We start from the raw sequence: 18,454 nt of genomic DNA, 5'->3' as shown, positions 1-18,454 counted from the left end.
CCAGAGAGGTTGGCCAATTGAGATAAAACTATATCCATCTCAAAGTATGTCTCATTATAAGCACTTTATGATCTGGGGAGTGCTTACTGACAACTGCTGTCATCTGAGGCTAAAGAACTTTTTCACAGACGGTGTGATTTGCTTGAGCACACGTGATATTGAAGGCGATTCTGATATTGAAGGCGCCAAAATGGCAGCGCTGTGACCGCTAGTTCCAACTAGCGAAATCAGGCTGCAGATAGAAGAATAGAGGCACAATTCACAAATTACCTTTAGCATACATTAAATTAATTTTGTTGATTCTTAAAACTTAACTGAATGCAAAATCGAATTCCATGTTTCCAAAAAGTGGAATAGCAAGAGTGTCGTTCTAACAGTATTGAATATTACCTTCGGTGTTTGTGAATATCCTGGTATACTGTAATAACACAATAATGCCCAAGATTAATCGCTAGTCAATTACTCAAACATGCCTAGAAGCCTTACACTGGATCTGCAAATGGTTATATTATGTTTGAAACATGATTGGGAACAGGGTGATTTGCATGCTTTCAGCCTCTGGAAGAAGAGAGCGTAACAGATGCTGCCAGACGCGCTTTCACTTAATTAAAGAAGACGCTATTTTTCTACTAAACTATAAATCTCCATGTTTTGGGGTGAGGTTTAAACCGTTATAAAGAAATGGATACTCAACAGGAACCTTGTTAACAAAAAAAAGATTCTAAGTATCGATCAGAACCTCCCCCCCTTCTGATTTGGTCCCATCAATCACCCCCTCGAAGCAAGCAGCGTGGGCACATTGATTAGAAGACAGCTAGAGGCAATGTGTCTACATTGCGCGCACACACACACACACACACACACACACACACACACACACACACACACACACACACACACACACACACACACACACACACACACACACACACACACACACACACACACACACACACACACACGTTGATGCAGATACATATAACATTTTAATGGTGCTGGTTAAGAAGTGAAATGCGGACATTGTTCTCTTAAAAAGTAAAATGCAAGTGTTTATGCGTGCTGATTCGCCAACGGCTGAATGTCATCACGGCAGTGACTAGGGGCGGGAAAAATAATCGATTCTTCGATGCATCGCGATTCTCGCTAGAACAATTCTGTCTCGATGCAGAAAAAAAGAATAATCAGATTTAAATAAATAAAATAAATTGTCTTGACACGATTGTGATTCAGCCTACGCATAGCATGCGTGCTAACTCACAGCCAGACACAAGAACTCCTTCTAATTCAAGAGCAGCTTTTCCTTTAATGACATAGAAAAGTAGCCTGGCACCGCCCACCTACCTACTTCCGCTCAATTTTCATTTCAGTACTAGGTCTGGGTCTGCTTAATGTAAATGCGTTCCATGTAAACCAGATTTCTGGCGGTCCAATCAGCGAACAGAGAGAGTGGCTGAGAACGATGAAGTCTAGGTCGCGCGCCAGTTTCAGTTGTAGTCAGAGGAAGACAATGGAGAAGGATGAGAGAAGCTATTCGGTCTGTTGTTGGATCGCTGCCGAAAATCGATCAATTAAAGCCGGAGCAAGAACAAGCTTTGCAGAGTTTTGTTGGTGGCAATGATGTTGTGGCGCCTCTCCCCACCGGGTTCGGGAAAAGTTTGCTTTTCCAGCTGGCTCCGTTAGTGGTGAAGGAGCCGGTCCGGTCGCATGACATACATCACGACCAAACGCTATGCGATTGGTTATGGCAGATCCAGAGTGGCATTGGGCAGATCCAATCATTTTAAAACTTCTACAGACACCCGCCTCCAAGTGAGTGAACGTTTGTCAATTGAGCAGTTCCAGACCTTCTGTACAAATGAAATGAAGTACGATGGTCTGGTAGGACCAGGCTAATAGAAAAGAAAGATTAGAAATAAAATAAAACTGAAACCTATTTTTTGCATGCTTCCATATTGTGTTATAATGCAAGCTGCATTGATTATTGCATTGTTCATAGAAAGTCATATTTGTGACAAAAGCTTTCCTCTCTTTCTCTCTCTATGAAATATTAGATAAGTTAATTAATCTGTTGATGTCATTAATGATCATCACAAAAGTAGGAAGTGATTAGCAAACTCTGAGGAGCAAACCCAGATGTATATATATTTTTGAAAATCACGCATGGACATTTACATAAAAAAAATTGTTGCATCGAGATTGATCGAGATGCATCGATAATCGCTTCAGAATCGAATCGTTGACCTCATAATCGGAATCGAATCGTGAGGTGCCAAGAGATTCCCACCCCTAGTAGTGACCCGCGCTTCAGCCCTCTTGTGCTTTGGACAGATGATGGGTGTGTCTCTGGCTATTGTTTTGAAAATGTCTTAACGAACAAATCTTGGGACTTTTCCGCCACATTTACAACACAGAGCAAAGCTCACCTTTTCTTCACTCCACCAACCGCTCGCATTATGCTCACCTCTCTAGGAGGGCAGAGGTAAAGCACACAGATTTGGGTCAAGGGTCACGAGTGACAAAACATCACCCTTGGCCCCAAATGGGAGACATTTTAGCAGGGCCGAGATTTGATGACTTAATAACCAGATAATACTAGGGAATAAATGGCCACAGGTCAATCATCAATGAATCACACCCCTAGCGTAGAAATAAAAAGCATATTAGCAAAGAGCAACGGCTGTATAACAACGTTGAGATAGGGCTGATCTACTCACACGTTGAGATAAGGCCAGCCAACTATTTACTGAGAGATAACACTTTCCATCCAGGTAATTTAACATCAATGGTTTAGCTTAAGCGATCAATCAGACGAACCCTCGACTTAAGGGCCCAAAATAAACCATCATGCGTGATGTATTTCGATTTTTCACAAAAGCCCTAAAAATGTGTGGGCTACTTTCCAAAACAGGACATTAGCAATGCAAACAGGATGATCGAATGGAATTTCTCTTTTTTTCCTTTGGTTGCGCTTTAACTAGTTTCCTGTTTCCTGTTTCCACCACCAGGTTGCAGCTTCTTAGAAGCACAGTTTCACATTTCATGGGAAAGAAATTTCTACCTAGAAACAACAAACACTCCTCAGTTGATCTCAAATACAGTATTGTAAGAAGGAGGCCTTCCGGAACCCTGCTGAGACGCGGGGATGTAGCGCACACACACACACACACACACACACACACACACACACACACACACACACACACACACACACACACACACACACACACACACACACACACACACACACACACACACACACACACACACACACGATGAGTTTTGAGAAATATTCTCAATATTCTTCCAGGATTTCGCGGGCCATTTTTGAGAATGTTACGGCCTAAAATGCCTAATGTTGCGTGAGCTTGTCCAAAAAGTTGCGATGAATGTTGCAGCTTTTTCAATGTTTTTGTTGCGATTACAGTGCGAGAGAAAGTGAAAGTTGCGATAAAAGTTGTGATTTTCCTGATGTTATTACTGCAATTTTCCCCGAGTAATTTGTTAAATATTAAGTTATTACTGAAAGAAACATTAATTAAAAGAACAAAAACACTGAGAAATGGTCCTATGATTAATTGGTTCTTGATTCTTTCTGCGCTAGCAATTGACTTGGATGCAACAGCCTGTGTTATAGTGATCTGACTCGTCGTCTGACGTCTGACTACAGAACTGGCAGTTCTGTAGTTGTTTCGCGGTGGCAAAATTCTTATCAATGGAAGACTTCCGCTTATGTTCCACCACAATATTGCATGCAGTGCAAAATAATTTTCCCCCGCTTTCATGTAGAATACCAGGATAGTGCTTTTACAATTTACAATTAGGGCATCTAGCAGACGCTTTTATCCAAAGCGTTCAATACACACATTGGCACACCGACGGCAGAGTCAACCATGCAAGGCGCCAGCTCGTCAGGAGCAGTTAGGGTTAAGTGTCTTGCTCAGGGACACATCAACACTCAGCTAGGAGGAGCTGGGGATTGAACTAGCACCCTTTCGGTTACAAGACAACTGCTCTACCTCCTGAGCTAAGTGGACCCCTTTTCGTGAATTCTGCAGTTATTTTTTGTCTGCAATTGTGAAACGTCGAATGCGCACATGCTGCATGAATGATAGAATCGCTTGAAGTAGTAAACAGGGAAGTAAGGCGGAAGGTAGTTTGTCGACGTCAGTACAAGACGACGTCACAAATTTGCGGGAAAGTTGCGGTGGTTCGTTAAAATTGCGACACAGCACTCAATTCGTGGTGACTGTTTCATGTTGCGTTGAAGTTGCAAATCGCAACATCGCGAAATCCTGGAAGGTCTGATTATGGAAGCCTGACTTTGAAACTAACCAGTGTGGCTACAAACTGCACGTCGCACAATAAAGCTATATTTCACTGTTCATGATACATTTGACGGACACACTTAGCGAGTTAGTATTGGCTAACAGCACACACCAAGATAATAAATATCAACTGATATAAAAATAAATCGATGGTTAATCCCGGGAGATCATTGCAGCCCCTGACAGACCATTGCACTAAATGCATAATACCATACAGAGGAGGCTCTAAATAATGCATCAAGTTATTAGACTCATTCCAGTCGGTGGCACGCTAGGCCATGCAAGCATTTTGGATACACAGGTATTGTGTACGGGTTTCCAGCGGCAACAATCAATCAGGACTGTTATTGCATTCGACACACACACACACACACACACACACAAAACACACACATACCACAAAACACACACAAGCACAAATACACACATACACAGACAATTCACTGTTCACAAAGCCACTTCTGAATGCACTAAATAAAAAATGTCAGGCTTAGATACAGTGTCAAAAAAACATCCAAGGGAACAGCAACAGCAATGCTGTTTGTGATTAGTTTACAGCGTTCCTGCACCATAATGGTTAACCAATGTGGATCTGGGCCTCATCCAACTGGCTCTAAAGTAGTTTTGCTATGAATCATCATAACATTCCATCATCAGGATTTCTAACTGGAGTCTAAGAGGAAACCTCACCAGGAGCTTTTCTAAATTCTAAATCGAACAATAACAAGGTATATGGACCCCCTCCGTCAACTAAATGACTGATGATCTTATAGTGCAGTTTATAATATTTGTCACAGATGTAATTATTGTTAATTAACAATTAACATTTGAGATTGAGAAGGTCCACCCAGGGAGACACTTGCCATGTATGAAGGGCAAAACACGAGGCCAGTGAAGTAAGGGATGTGTGTGTGACAACTTTGCACTAGGATGTCACACTGACACATATAGGGGCTGACAGTCTGACGGTGGCCCTGGATCGGGGCTAAATCGAGGCCGTGGAAGTAGGGGGAGGGGCAGCGTGGAAAGACCGTGCCGGATCTGGAGAGAACCTCACTTAAAAGAGGGGCAAACTGTTGTGATTAAGTCGATTCATGTTACCTTGCCCACAGATACATTTTGCTGCTTATTTTAAGGGAATTCAAAATATCTCTTTTTCAAATACCGAGGTTTTTACCCAAACCGGAAGTTATATCCTCGAAATATCTTACGTCATATGCACATCTAGTCACGGTTCTGGTTCATAAGCTCCCTCTTGTCACATTAACAGAAATATTTACAGTTCACTGTCATCTATTTGCGTTTTAAACATCCTCCAAGACAGCCTTAAACATCAGAATCAACTAGATCTTTAAAGTGTTTGCCCAGGGTGAATTACAGCATGTACTTTTAAAACATGCCACGGATTTTTCAAACCAACATAAAATGATTCTGGAATAACGGCCTGCTGTAACATTATGCGTGGATGATCTTTGCCACTTCATGATCTCAAGTTAAATATTTCAATAGCACATCGCGATCACCATACAGACAATTCAGCCGAGCCTTTTACATCTGCCCTCTGAATGGCCCCTCGCAACTGGTGAGCAGATAGGAAGCCCGAGCCCACAGGAGGGGAAGAGAGATGAGAGAGAGTAGGAGACAGAGATGAGGGGGCGGGGAGACATAGACAGACACACGGAAAAGAGAAACAGAGAGACACAGAGACTGAGGACCGAGACAGAAGGAGAGGAACAGGGGGGAGGCGGAGGATAAACTGGAAAACATGCCGAGATACAATAAAACGATGAAGGACGATGATTATGGACGCATAGAAAGCATGAAGCTGACGGAGGGGAGAGGAGGCATGCGATCTCTTCAAGGCGGTGACATTCTGCGCCACAAAGCCCCAGGGTGCCCGTAGCTGCTACGGATACACTGGGCCGGAGCGGGACCGTTCAGTGATCCGACCCGTTCCTCATAAGGCTGTGTGTTGGGAACCTACAGAAAATCTTTGTTTGTGACCAAAAAACAAGCTTTAGGGTAAAAACAAAGAATGGGATGGCGAAAGCCTTCTTTTCATCGCCTTAAGTGTTGCCACATCGTGTTTATGCATGCATACGTCCCTGTGTCCTTCAACAGCATGTGTGTGTGCTTTGTCATGCGATGCTTGAGCATGTGACAAGACAGGGAGGGTGCGCCACCGCGTATAGGATGTTGATGGAGCGCGAGGCAGGCCCCCTTTTTTCCAAGCACTCGCTGATCCGGTCATTGTATGCACAGGAAATTCATTGGTCCAGGGCATAGCATGGTGGGAGGGGAAGGGGGGGAGGAACTTGCAGCATGTGAGGGCTACCACCCACCTCCCCTCCACACTCACGCTATGAGTCATCAGGTCAAAGGTCACACAGCCTAATAATGGATGCTGAGGTTGACTTGTCCCAAAACAGGGGAGCTGCCACAAAAAAAAGGTACGTTGTGTAGGAATTAATGTGTGTGTCGGCGTGCTACTGAAGCCTCACGTGAGAGACGCAGCTCGGCTCTCTGTAATCAGGAGACGGAAGGAGGCGAATGATGGTAAATAGACTGACTGAGGGAGTGGTGGTGGAAGATGAAGATGGGCCCTGGTGTAATTATCTACCGAAAACCACACGACTAACTGCAGCATGTCATTTTTAGTGGGTGACGAAAGCTGAAGAATTAAGATGTTTTTTCTTCTTCTTCTTCTTCTTCTTTGCCATAGTTCTGGTGAAGGGCAGGGGAGTTTCCCTTTTTAAGCTACAGCACCGAGCAAGAAGCGAAAGGATGAGCAGGTTTTACTTAGCATGCGGTGGGACTCGGTGATTCATCTTTTCCTCTGCTGATTTATTCATTTCTAGGGTTTAAAATGACATGCATGAGCCCCGCAGCCGAGGTTGGACACCACAGCTCCATCCTGGTCAGGTTTAAGGACACACAGCGCAGGCGCCCAACAAACAGAGTCCCAACGACTTGCCCTTGTTTACTCCACCTTGCATGACATGTCAATCAGTGGTAATTATTAACTATGAGGTTCAAACTTCGAGGAGTGCGTCTCTTTGGTGTAGTGTAACTCGCCCTCTTACCCTGCTATGCTGTCATGCTGTTGCAGGGATTATTTCTCACTGCATTGCAAGAGTGGTCTCTGCCAGGGGAACAATCCCGCTACATTGGTGGCGCTTTTCACTATTTTACATTTGCGTACAACATTCGTACACCAGTACGAATATGCTGTGTGTGATTACAAAACAGTGAAGTGGTCATTGGTTTCCCTTGTCAGGTCGATGCAACAGAGAAGCACGAGACAAACGTGTGTAGCTCTGGAACGAAGCCCAGACGTAAGACTGACTCCATCGAATTAATGTCAATATAAAAAGGAGAGTATAAAGTACGGCCACCGTCCAGCAAGCATGATTAAACGATGCACCTCGTAATCACGCATCCAAATTAATGCGTTTTGTTTGCGTCCTGGTGTCGAGACGTATAGGATAGAAAACAAGAGGAGCACCCAGACAGCATTTCAGGGAGGAATTAATTTAACTGCACGCAGACAGGCAGAGAAGAGAAGGAAAGCGCAGAGAGGGAGAAAAAACCCTCTGGCATCACATCCTAAGAATGCTAGCAATGGGCTTACAAACCACATCCCGACACACTAGTCTTAGCGCCGGAATCATATCCAGAACCAGAACAGCCCAGGAAAAAAAGGAACGGTCGTTGAACGCCCGAATTAGAGAGAGGGCGCCCAGTCCGAGGGTCCAATGAGCCTCCCCCTGCCACATCACATGACGCAATTCTACAATCGGCTTGGAAACAGAAACACACTGCCAACATTTTCTCAGCAGCCCCCAACCCCCCCCACCCCCCAAAAAAAAGGAGCGAGAGAACGATAAAAGGAAGATAGAGAAAGAGAGGGAAATGGAGAGAGAGAAGGATATAAAAAAAAGTCCATGTGTTTTACTGCATACCTCTGGCTGGGTCACAACGAGTACAGCAAAGACATAAAACAAATCAGACCTGGAATGACCCAGGCTGCGGCGAGAACTGAGCTCCACTGGAAATACACTGGGGTCTGCCACAGCAAGGCCCACAGAGCGGCAGGCGGGCTCAACGTGAAGTCACGTTAAACATGGGGATGTTTAGGGGGCCAACGTTAACGTCTGAACGAGTGCTTGTCATGAAACCATACACAATTACAGAAATATTGTCGTTGAACATAGTTTTAGTGTTTCAGAATTGAGTCACATCTTATAAATAGATTTCATATTATGTTGATGTGTATTTTGTGTACGTTTTAAAGCAGGATGTATGATTAAATAGTCCTAAATAAATCCATAATCGCTGCATATTGTTGTTTAACATGTTCAGACCAATGTTTGATAAGTTTTACAATAATGATTCTCCCCTACTAGGAACGTCCCAACATCAAACCGAAAGTGCATCGCAGCATAGGGTTGTTCTGGTGGCGTATTAAGATAACCATAAACATCAACAGCAGTTTATGAACTTCGAAAGTGTTATTTTTTTAGGTTCTAAAGACATTGGGTATTCAACCGATATTCCCCTTCTGAACTGATTCACAGAGAACTAACATGTGGCACCTAAAGACACCATCATCACCATCATCAAAATAACGTCTGTGTGTCTAGCATTGCAGACCTGCTGAGGAGCATTCAGACATCGCACTCCTCTCTATTTCAACACAACAGGCGAATAACAAAGTACCGTGCCCTAAACAACAGCCTAAGTAAAACCTGATCAAACTGGATATGTCTCATGTTTCACAATGTTCCCAATGGATATTACATTAAAATCGCAGTTTAGAAGTGTATCCCGCCATCTCAGTAGAGTTCCTGTTTGGCCGTGAAGCCCATAGAATGCAAAAAAACTACACTTAATACTGAAAAGGCTCCCATAAAATTAGAATCTATTATTTCACAATTCTCTGGATGAAACAACTGCAAATACATGGTGACCATAGAAAGAGGAAAAATAAATAACATATAATGACAGCAAGAGAAAACCTGGACCTTGTATTGACCGAACAAACAAAGTGATATTTCATTACAACTAACAACTGGACAACTCTATCTCTTTAAACATCCCCTCCAGCTCCCTCTCTCTGCATGGTCCCTCCCTGCATCTCAAACGCCCCAACTCTGGCTCTTTTCTGCGATCACAGGGCACATGTTCCAGCAGCAGTTATAGCACATGACAAAGTGACCTGTGCCCCACACAGGATGGTCTAAACTAGTGATCGGGAGGAGGAGTGCAGGGAGGTGGGGGTCCTATGTCCCGTGTCCAACCCTATGGTCTCTCCAACACTAACTCCCCTGCCCTGGCCCCACTACCAGCCTGCAGGGGGGGGGGGGGAAGAGAGAGAGAGAGAGAGAGAGAGAGCGAGAGAGCGAGAGAGCGAGAGAGAGAGAGAGACCTCCCCCCTTTACAGTGGGCCCCTTGCTGGACTCTGGAGAGGGGAAAGAGACGAGGCAGGGAGAGGCCCACTGAAACACACACACACACCTTCCAAACGACTTGTCTATGTCTATACAGAATTACACAGCGAATAAGTGTTCTCGTAAACACACACACTTATGCACACATACAAACTGGACAGGGCCGGACAAAAAACAGACATGTGGCTGAGGTGGGTCAAAATTTACTTAAGCAGAGTCAGTTACATAATTTCCACCCAAAAACTGCCTGTCCGCTCATCCACACCCCCTCACATTTTTGTATGATTGGAACATTTTTAAATTAAAATTAAATAAAAGCATATTTTTAAATACTTTTGAAAAATTAGAAACAGTTGGATTTTAATTCCACTGAACAATGTTTTTCAAATGATGATTTAGAGTTGTTATGTGTGGATTTGAAATCAGCTGTTAAAAAACAAAATATTGGTAATTTGTGTGGTACAAGAGGGCCTCATTCTGCATGAGTTTGTTTCCACACATCAAACATTACCTGAATTGTTTGCCCAAGTAACCATCCACCATGACATGGAAATGCGAGACCGTCGGTTATAAGTGGGAATTTAACACTTCATTAGCCCCAAAGCACTGAACATATCTAGCAAATGGCGTACATACGGATGGAACCACATACAACAGGCCAATGCAGTAACATACAGCGGCCTCTTTCTATAGGGTAACATGCTAGCGGAAGCAACCAATTACTGCCGTCACAAAAGGGGGAGTCAGAGTGATTGTATAGGAGACGTAATGGACTGTACCATTGGTACCACACTGCTCCGTAAACAACCTGCCATTGTGTCAGACTTTAGTCCTATTTTGAACCAAAACTAGTTTATAGATTCTGCTGTTTTGGTGCAGTTAGTAAACTAAAATTATATAGGCCTATGTATACATAAAATTAGGCAAATAATACTTGAGATCTTTACAAGCATCTTTTCTGACCTAAACGTGATCCCATTTGTGTTCCTAATTTAGCTAGATACATTTTTTGTGGTCAATTGTTGGTTATGTGCTTACATAAGTTGACAAGCGGAAAACAATCTTTAACTTATTTTCCTTTCCTGTTTCCAGAAGCTGAGTTATTTAAAATATATTTAAGATGAAAAAGGTCGGCAATCCGTTAATGGATGGAAGTCAACGATGCAGAGAGCATCCACTGATAGCACAGTTCCACGTGTACGATTCGTTTCCACGTTTTAATGAAAATACAAATTGCTCTGAAAGTGCACTTTCGAGAGATAAGTGCTATCTACCTTTAAAACAGTAATTGCTTCTGGTGAATAGATTGTGTTAGATAAACACATTGTACACACTATTATTGCATCCAGAATTCATAAGGGCATTATATGACTAATATGGACATTCGTATTATGTTTGAATAAAACGGCTGAAACCGTGGCTTAGGTTAAGGTTATGTAAAAAAAAAAAAAAAAATAGATTGAATAATGGCAAAATCCCAATAGTACTCAGACAAACCGTATCAACAACAACAACCCGGACTCTGGGTATCAACAACAACAACAAAACTACAATTTCAAGTTGAACAATAGTAATTCCTTCTGGCGCTCGGTTCTTTAGGAATCAAAGTAACCTAACTATTTTTTTAAACTTTTTCAAGAAACTTTTAAGATTTCAAGAAACTCAACCTTGTCAACTTTACCTAGGCTATAGATTGCGCTCTGTGGCGGTGGTTAACATGTACAATTTAACAGAGGATCAATCAACTAAAACACAAACATGACGACATTTTGCCACTGAACGGCTGTCCAACAGATTCGGTGCAAGGCAATATAATTGTTATAAACTGTATTAATCAGCCCTGATTGTCCGTTAACATCAAGCACATTCTTAACAACAGAATAAATAGATAAGGTATGTAGCCTAGTAGGTACAATCACATGTAGGCCTATTACATGTAACAGAAAAAAACGACTCACCTGATGTTGTTGCATGCCCTTTTATCCAAAGTAAGACTTGAAACCTTTCTTCTACAGTTTATTCCGAGTTGTTAATCCTGTTCAATACAAAAGCAAAACGGTATGTCGCAAGTCACTGAGAGGGCCTTTAAGCTTTCTGCTTTAACTGTGGTTGTTGTTTACACAACACCAACAATCTCCACACACACAACCTCAACACCTGACAGAACCAGAGTTTACCAAACAACAGACCCATTGCATCGCTTCTTCCACCTCATTTCAGTGCCGTACAGCCAGATCGACCCCACGCGTGTTGTTCAGCAGAAATACTATATCACATTCCTTCTGTGCATGCGAGTTTCATACCTCAGCTCAACTTTTCCCATCCACACTGACTCGCTCTTATTCTCTCCCCCTCGCTCGTCGCCGTCAATCTCGGGCAAAGTAATCCCCCTCCGCCTCCATGTTGTGTTGCTTCGTTATAGCGAGATCAGGTAAGTGTTGAGACCGCGTTGTATAAAACTCGGGACTGAGAAGAACACGTCAAACTCGCACGCCCTTCCGACGAGTCCAAACGTTGGCTCGCAGAAGAAGCGATAGCTTGCGTGGCTAGCTGGCTGGTTAACCCTAAAACAGGCTATCAAGTTGAAGCGCCTCATTCACTGTTTTCATGCCACATGCGTCGAAATCGAGGCGTGCGTATTAACGGGGGGTGGAATAAAAAAGAGACGCAACGCAGCAATTACATACATGCACAACGTAAAATAGGATAATTATATTACCGATAGACTGACGAGAAATATTCCTTCTTCAGACCCTAAATAGATGGCCATTACTTTTTGTGATGCCCCGCCCCTGTTCTGAACCTCTACGGGAAAGGGGGATTTCCCCCAGCCCCTGCGTTAGCCAATCAGCGAAGGGATCGGTGTGTATCCCGTGTTTTGGTTGGTGACATTTCATACCAGGATGGCTACGCTTGGTCAAATCCAATGCTCGTAACATGTGGAGCGGCTCCCCCCTCCCCCAAAACAGGGGTGTGTCATGACGTCAGAGGGAGCGAAGAGGTAAACAACTTGGACCGCGTGAGGTTTAAAGCAACATTGTTTCATTCGATGTTATGCTTTATAGATTCACGACGACGCGGTCGCGTGTAGCGTCGTGGCGTTATGCTCGCGCGTAAAGGCATAGGGCTGAGAAATGACGCAGTTTGGAGGTCCGAGGGGTTATATAGGCTTCGGTTTCTGTAGTAGCACATAGCTGTGCCTTTGTTTTATGGCCACGTTGTTACGAGACTCCCTTCTACATACCTAAACGCACATTTGTAACGCTGTTGATAATAAACAGCTGTTAAAAAAAAGATATATCTATGTATATTAAACCCCAATACGCCACTCCTCAATTATATGACAAGTTGTTTATTTCGATCCTCCATAAAAAACCTTGTACAATTGTGTGCAATGAAGCCTTTGCTTTTGAGGGGTGTGTCCACTCTGCAGTACAGTTGTAGGATGTGGACAGCAATGCTGCTGCTGCTACTGCATGGCGTGGTGTTTAGATCTGCAATGGATGAGATACACCAGAGAATCCCCTTGAAAGCGGAACGATTGCACAACAGTCACATTCTGACTTGACATTATATCTATCTATCATTAAAACGTCTTGAATTCAATATCGCCCCACATTCCACGTGAGGTGTTTGTTCTTGTGTTTTTTTGTGGTTTGCGTATAGAAAAAAAAAAGAAGCGTCTGCTTGGTGACGGAGGGTCTGTGTAGGCCTAGTGTTGTTGAAGGGGCTAAGGGGGAGCTAGGTGAAGGTCAGGGGCGCGTGGCCCCCTCAGGGTCCACACATTCTCCGTCAATCAGGAACTAGTAAGCCTATTTACTGGTGCCGAGTATGCTACAGAATGCCAGGTCGCCACAAACGTTTTACTGGATACGGAAAAGTCTAGGAAGGAATTTAAACCTGGACCGTGTATATTTTACTTGGCAGAATGCACCTATGATTTAGTAATACATCAACATAGGCAATCTATTCAAAAACAACGAGGGCATTCGTTTTGGAAAGATGACGCTGAGTGCGATTATGTTCTTCGACCCAAAAGCAACAACAGCAACCCAACAGCAACCCCTGATGCTGTCGCTTGATGTCAATTATTTTAGTCTATTTCAAGCTTACCACAGTTGTGAATGGTTTCTTCTCCACATAATGGACAACACCATATTTTGCAGTCTATTCAGACCTCCACTTATCCCCTGCATTGATCCGGCAGTCAGCACAACGCTAGTGTTGTGCTCTTCACTGATGCCATCCACCCTCTGTGCCTGTACACTGCAACCACAACACCTATAGCGATATCTGCACTAACCAGCACCATAGACACCATTTAACAGACCTATTGACACAGGATAAAGGGCCTACTGTTCTATGTATTTGCAATGATTGCTTCTAGCATTGGTCATCTGAAGATCTTATATGTGGAGGATGTATGTGGCTGGAGTAATAGTGCTTTGGGGTGTTGGGTGGATGGGTTGATCCAGTCTCAATGCTGGCACCAACGCGGGTTCAAGCTGTTGGTTAATGGAGATTTACGTGGCCCCACAGCGTGTGGGGGGGGGCCCTTGTGATGTCATGTCCTCATGCACATCCTTACATGCTCCTCCTAACCCTCTGTTTATTAGTTCTGCTTTGCAGTCCGATTAATAGGCCTTGCGGCATGATGTGTAGATGCACAGGCTCTGATCATTATACTGTATATGCCCTGCTTGACAAAATCATTCAAAGAGCCGAGTGTCTGCTATCAGCTTGCAGGAAGGGCCGGGATCCTAAATTAGAATAACTTTCAGATCTAAAATTAGACCAAAGCCGTCTTTGTGGCACTGCAAAATACATCAGGCTATAAATAACCTCATGGTATATCATAACAAGCCGATCGAGGCAGTGGCCAGCTCGACATGTATGCACATAACATCACTCATTAGAAATATGTGCATTCCATCTATCTGGTTTGAATCATACAGTAGCCACTTAAAGGGCGATTGAAGTGAGTCAAGCAGGGACCTTTTCCAGGGGAACAGGTTGTACAGAGCAACATAAAACAGAATGGTGAAGAATAGGACAATTCAAAGGGCCTGAAAGTTGCAAACAAAAAGGTCTACAACAATTTCCCCGGTTATTTTTGGCGTGTAATTGTTTTTCACATCAAGGCTTCTGTGAGGTTGGAAAAAACATGTTTGAATGACAATGATGGTATTGGCATAATAAAAGCAGATTTGAACAAATGACGTTCAGATATTAGTGAACTGTGAAGAGTAGACAAAGGGGAAAAAACATGAAAATGCAGAAAACATAATTTCAAAATCCGTTAATGTTGTTAATCTGCAGCTGCTGCCTCATGAAAAAAGAAAGGAAAACCTTTGCGGAGCTCCAAATATTCTGCTTTCAAACTGGTATCCATCAGCATTTATGAGCCACAGTTACCAGAGCAATGAAAGTGTATCACGTTTTTCTCAAAAGCTGAATTTTAAGCATAAAAGAACCCTGCTGTCTCTGATTGCAATTGCTTACCTTTTCCATGTAGCAAACACAGCATAAGGCTCCCAACAGTATTACAAGTGTTCACTTCTCATCCATTCACTTTGAGCAGTAATATTTGTTTATATTCTCTTGAGTGTTGTTGAGTCTGATCTGAGTCTTTCTGATATCTCTATTCAAAGATATGTTGATGTGAGGATAGCTGACATTGTTGAAATACCTTTTGGGTTATCCATAATTTATGAGTTTACCAGTTGTTCAACTTTATTTGTGCATATGCCTGGATACAGATATGGTGTCCACAGATAGGCCTACTTTTACTACTCTAAACATGGCTTACATGCTACCCTCAGTGATGATTAATATTTAGGTAAACATACATACCTTATGTTTAATTGAAGTGTAATTAAAGTTTACCGACTTAACTTATTCTGTACATTCTGAAAGAAAAAAAAATGTTTTATGGGTTTTAATTTTAACGAAACAAACAAAGAATATGTTTTCTTTCATAATTTACTCAAGAAAGAGTGAGGAAGCCAAGAGAATATAGAGTAGATAGAGTAAATGCTCTTCCATCCTATCCTCACTAGTGATGGGTCGTTTGCGCCCGAATCAGTTTGAATGAACAAATCTTTAACAAGAACGAACCGAACTGATTCTTCACTCTCGTTTGTCTCATTCGTTCTCAGACTCGACTCCTCCCAAGCCCACTAGTCGCTGACTCGCTGTTCGTTCACTGACTGTGAGTGGTGAAGAGGGAAGAGGCTTAGTGAGCGAGCGTACGATAATACAATTCAATATCAGTGAAATGGTAAATGCATGCTGTCTTTGTATTTTCTGTGTCATGCCAGATTAACAAAATATTTGAATCTGTCTCGTTCTTTCATGAGTCGTTCTCACGCAAGCGACCCGGGACCCCCTCCATCATTGCAAAATCAAGTTTATTATCTGGATGATATGGTAAACATCCAATAATCAACTACAAATCCCCACCCGCATTTGGGTAAAGTTGTAATGTTGTGTTGATTGACAGTGGACAGTAACAAAGTATGATGTTCCTGATGTTTAGTCGAGCTGGTGTTGACTTTGAGGTTGATGTTCTTTCAGTTCTTGCATGATTATTTCAAGTTCTACATGAATGTAAGATCATTTTATGCATTATTATTTTGAGGATTGTTTTATTTTAGCTCATGTACCAAACATACATTTTCTGTGGCTGTATCCCTGCACACGCACACACACATGCACACACACACACACACACACACACACACACACACACACACACACACACACACACACACACACACACACATACACACAGACAACCCCCCCCCCCCACACACACACACACCATTTAACATTTCTTTACATCTATGTGGCTTTACTAAAAGATATTTTTAACCTCACTTCACACTACAGCACTCACCACATTTTCTGCAGGAAATACGTTTTCTAGTTTCAAATGATATCAGTATCAGATATCGCAAATAGAAAACATTGTATTAAGAGTGTTGTTAGTAGGATTTTTTAAAGTTTAAATGGACAAGCAAGACATTGGAACTACATTACACCAAATTACTTTTACATTTGAAGCCAAGTACTTTATACTTTTACTTATGTCGACGTTTAAAGGGAGGAATTCCACTTTTACTTGAGTAATATTTTATACTAGGTATCTCAATTTTAATTCAAGTACGTGGTCTGAGTAGACTGGGTAGCCCCGCCCATTTTGCCGGCGATTTGAGTTCGCCCTGCACAAGGGTGTGGAGATGAGGAATACATTTCTTTCTGCTTCCGATCACCAAGCTGGCTTTTTCCCTTGGCGCGCTATTGGCTGGTTTAACACAATGACGACAGGGAAGCGACGGCAAGCAGCCAATCGCATACAGAGTCAGTTGAACTAGGCCCGTTGATCACGCCTTTTGTGCTGAAGAAAATGATGGCAGCGAGCTTGGTCTGGCAATAGCCAGACTATGGTCTGAGTACTTCGTCCACCACTGTTGATTGATGACCCATTTCCACGATCATTTGAGAATGAGAACGAGGGAGGAGAACCGTGCATTCCATGATTTGATTCCCCACTACTGGAAACGCTACTGAACGAACGAACGAACGAACGAACAATTCTGAACGATTCTTCTTGGCGACCTGACCGACGCGAAATGAATCAAGGAAAATAATCATGAAATCCATCACTAATCCTCACAGCAGTCCCAGCGGCAATAGTGCCCTCTTGTGGCGGAATTGGTAAAAGCATTGCAGCTCATAGTCCATCTCTTGTAAAACGGGCTTCTTCTTTCCCAAGTATACCTACTGCAAATATAAGGTGTTCAAACGTTTTCGATGTTTGGTTAAAATGGCTCAAATAGGCCTTAATAAATCCATATTTTTTGGTCAAAGAAAGAAAGCTAGAAATGTTGGTCTGAAATCTATTACCTAACCTCAAGCAGTGCTCCCACCATCTACTGGCCATGTTTTTGATTACACTATGACCCAAACTGTAACGCTTGCAGGAAGGAGGAGATCCACAAACGTTTGATCTAGATTCATTGATATCAGCACTGTATTATCTGTCGAATACTGTCCAGTATGTTGTATCATCCCGGATCCGAGCAACAAACAACGTACCACCATTAGCGATGATCCGAAAGAGACGGCTAATGGGATTAAGTGAGATTACGACAGCTAGCGTTAGCTCGTTAGAGCTACCAACCGTAAAATAACGTCGTCAAAACGGCTATATCGTACTGCCGGTTTTATATGCTCGTCGTTTGCACTGCGTTTTAATATCAACAATCGTCAGGGTTTATCTTTAGATATTATGAAACGATTAGAAGGATCTAATAAGGTTTAAATTCCATTGAAGGACAAAATGGCTGTGTTGGTCCCATGGTGTAATGGTTAGCACTCTGGACTTTGAATCCAGCGATCCGAGTTCAAATCTCGGTGGGACCTCGTCCTTTTGAGAGTTTTTGGTGCACCTCATTTACATAATTTATAACAATATAGGCTACAACCGTGCACCGGTAAAATCGGTATTTAACTTAATTATCTTCCTATTGATGCATTTGAGGATCTACTGTCAAAAGAGTAGGCCTACATATTATTTTGGCAATAAGGTAAAAAAATAATGGAAGACCTGTAATTGTTGGAAAAAATAAACAAACTCAATATACAAGTCCCCCCCCCATGTAATTAGTGAATGTT

At 42.7% G+C, this 18,454-nt stretch overlaps 1 protein-coding gene and 1 non-coding gene across 9 annotated transcripts in view; one reads left to right on the top strand and one right to left on the bottom strand.

The window, feature by feature from the left end:
- vdrb (vitamin D receptor b) overlaps positions 1 to 12,640 on the bottom strand; it is a 36,161-nt gene extending 23,521 nt beyond the window's left edge. Inside the window, exons 1-2 of one of the 8 annotated variants that reach the window (XM_060070437.1) lie at positions 12,495 to 12,640; positions 11,734 to 11,810 (exon numbers count right to left, since the gene is read on the bottom strand). Coding sequence is in view for 1 of the 8 variants with exons in the window: in XM_060070436.1 (XP_059926419.1) it covers positions 10,287 to 10,323 (37 nt within the window). In the remaining 7 variants the exon portion in view is untranslated. The other 7 variants (XM_060070438.1, XM_060070439.1, XM_060070442.1 and 4 more) reach the window with 7 other exon arrangements.
- A 5,490-nt stretch (positions 12,641 to 18,130) lies between these two features.
- Positions 18,131 to 18,202, top strand: trnaq-uug (transfer RNA glutamine (anticodon UUG)). The gene has a single exon. It is a non-coding gene; the product is annotated as a tRNA-Gln (tRNA).
- The last annotated feature ends 252 nt before the right edge of the window (positions 18,203 to 18,454 follow it).

Source organism: Gadus macrocephalus, chromosome 13, assembly GCF_031168955.1.
Source record: "Gadus macrocephalus chromosome 13, ASM3116895v1".
Lineage (NCBI taxonomy): Eukaryota > Metazoa > Chordata > Actinopteri > Gadiformes > Gadidae > Gadus > Gadus macrocephalus.
The sequence above is the reverse complement of the archived record's forward strand: the minus strand, read 5'-3'. Positions and strand labels throughout refer to the sequence as shown.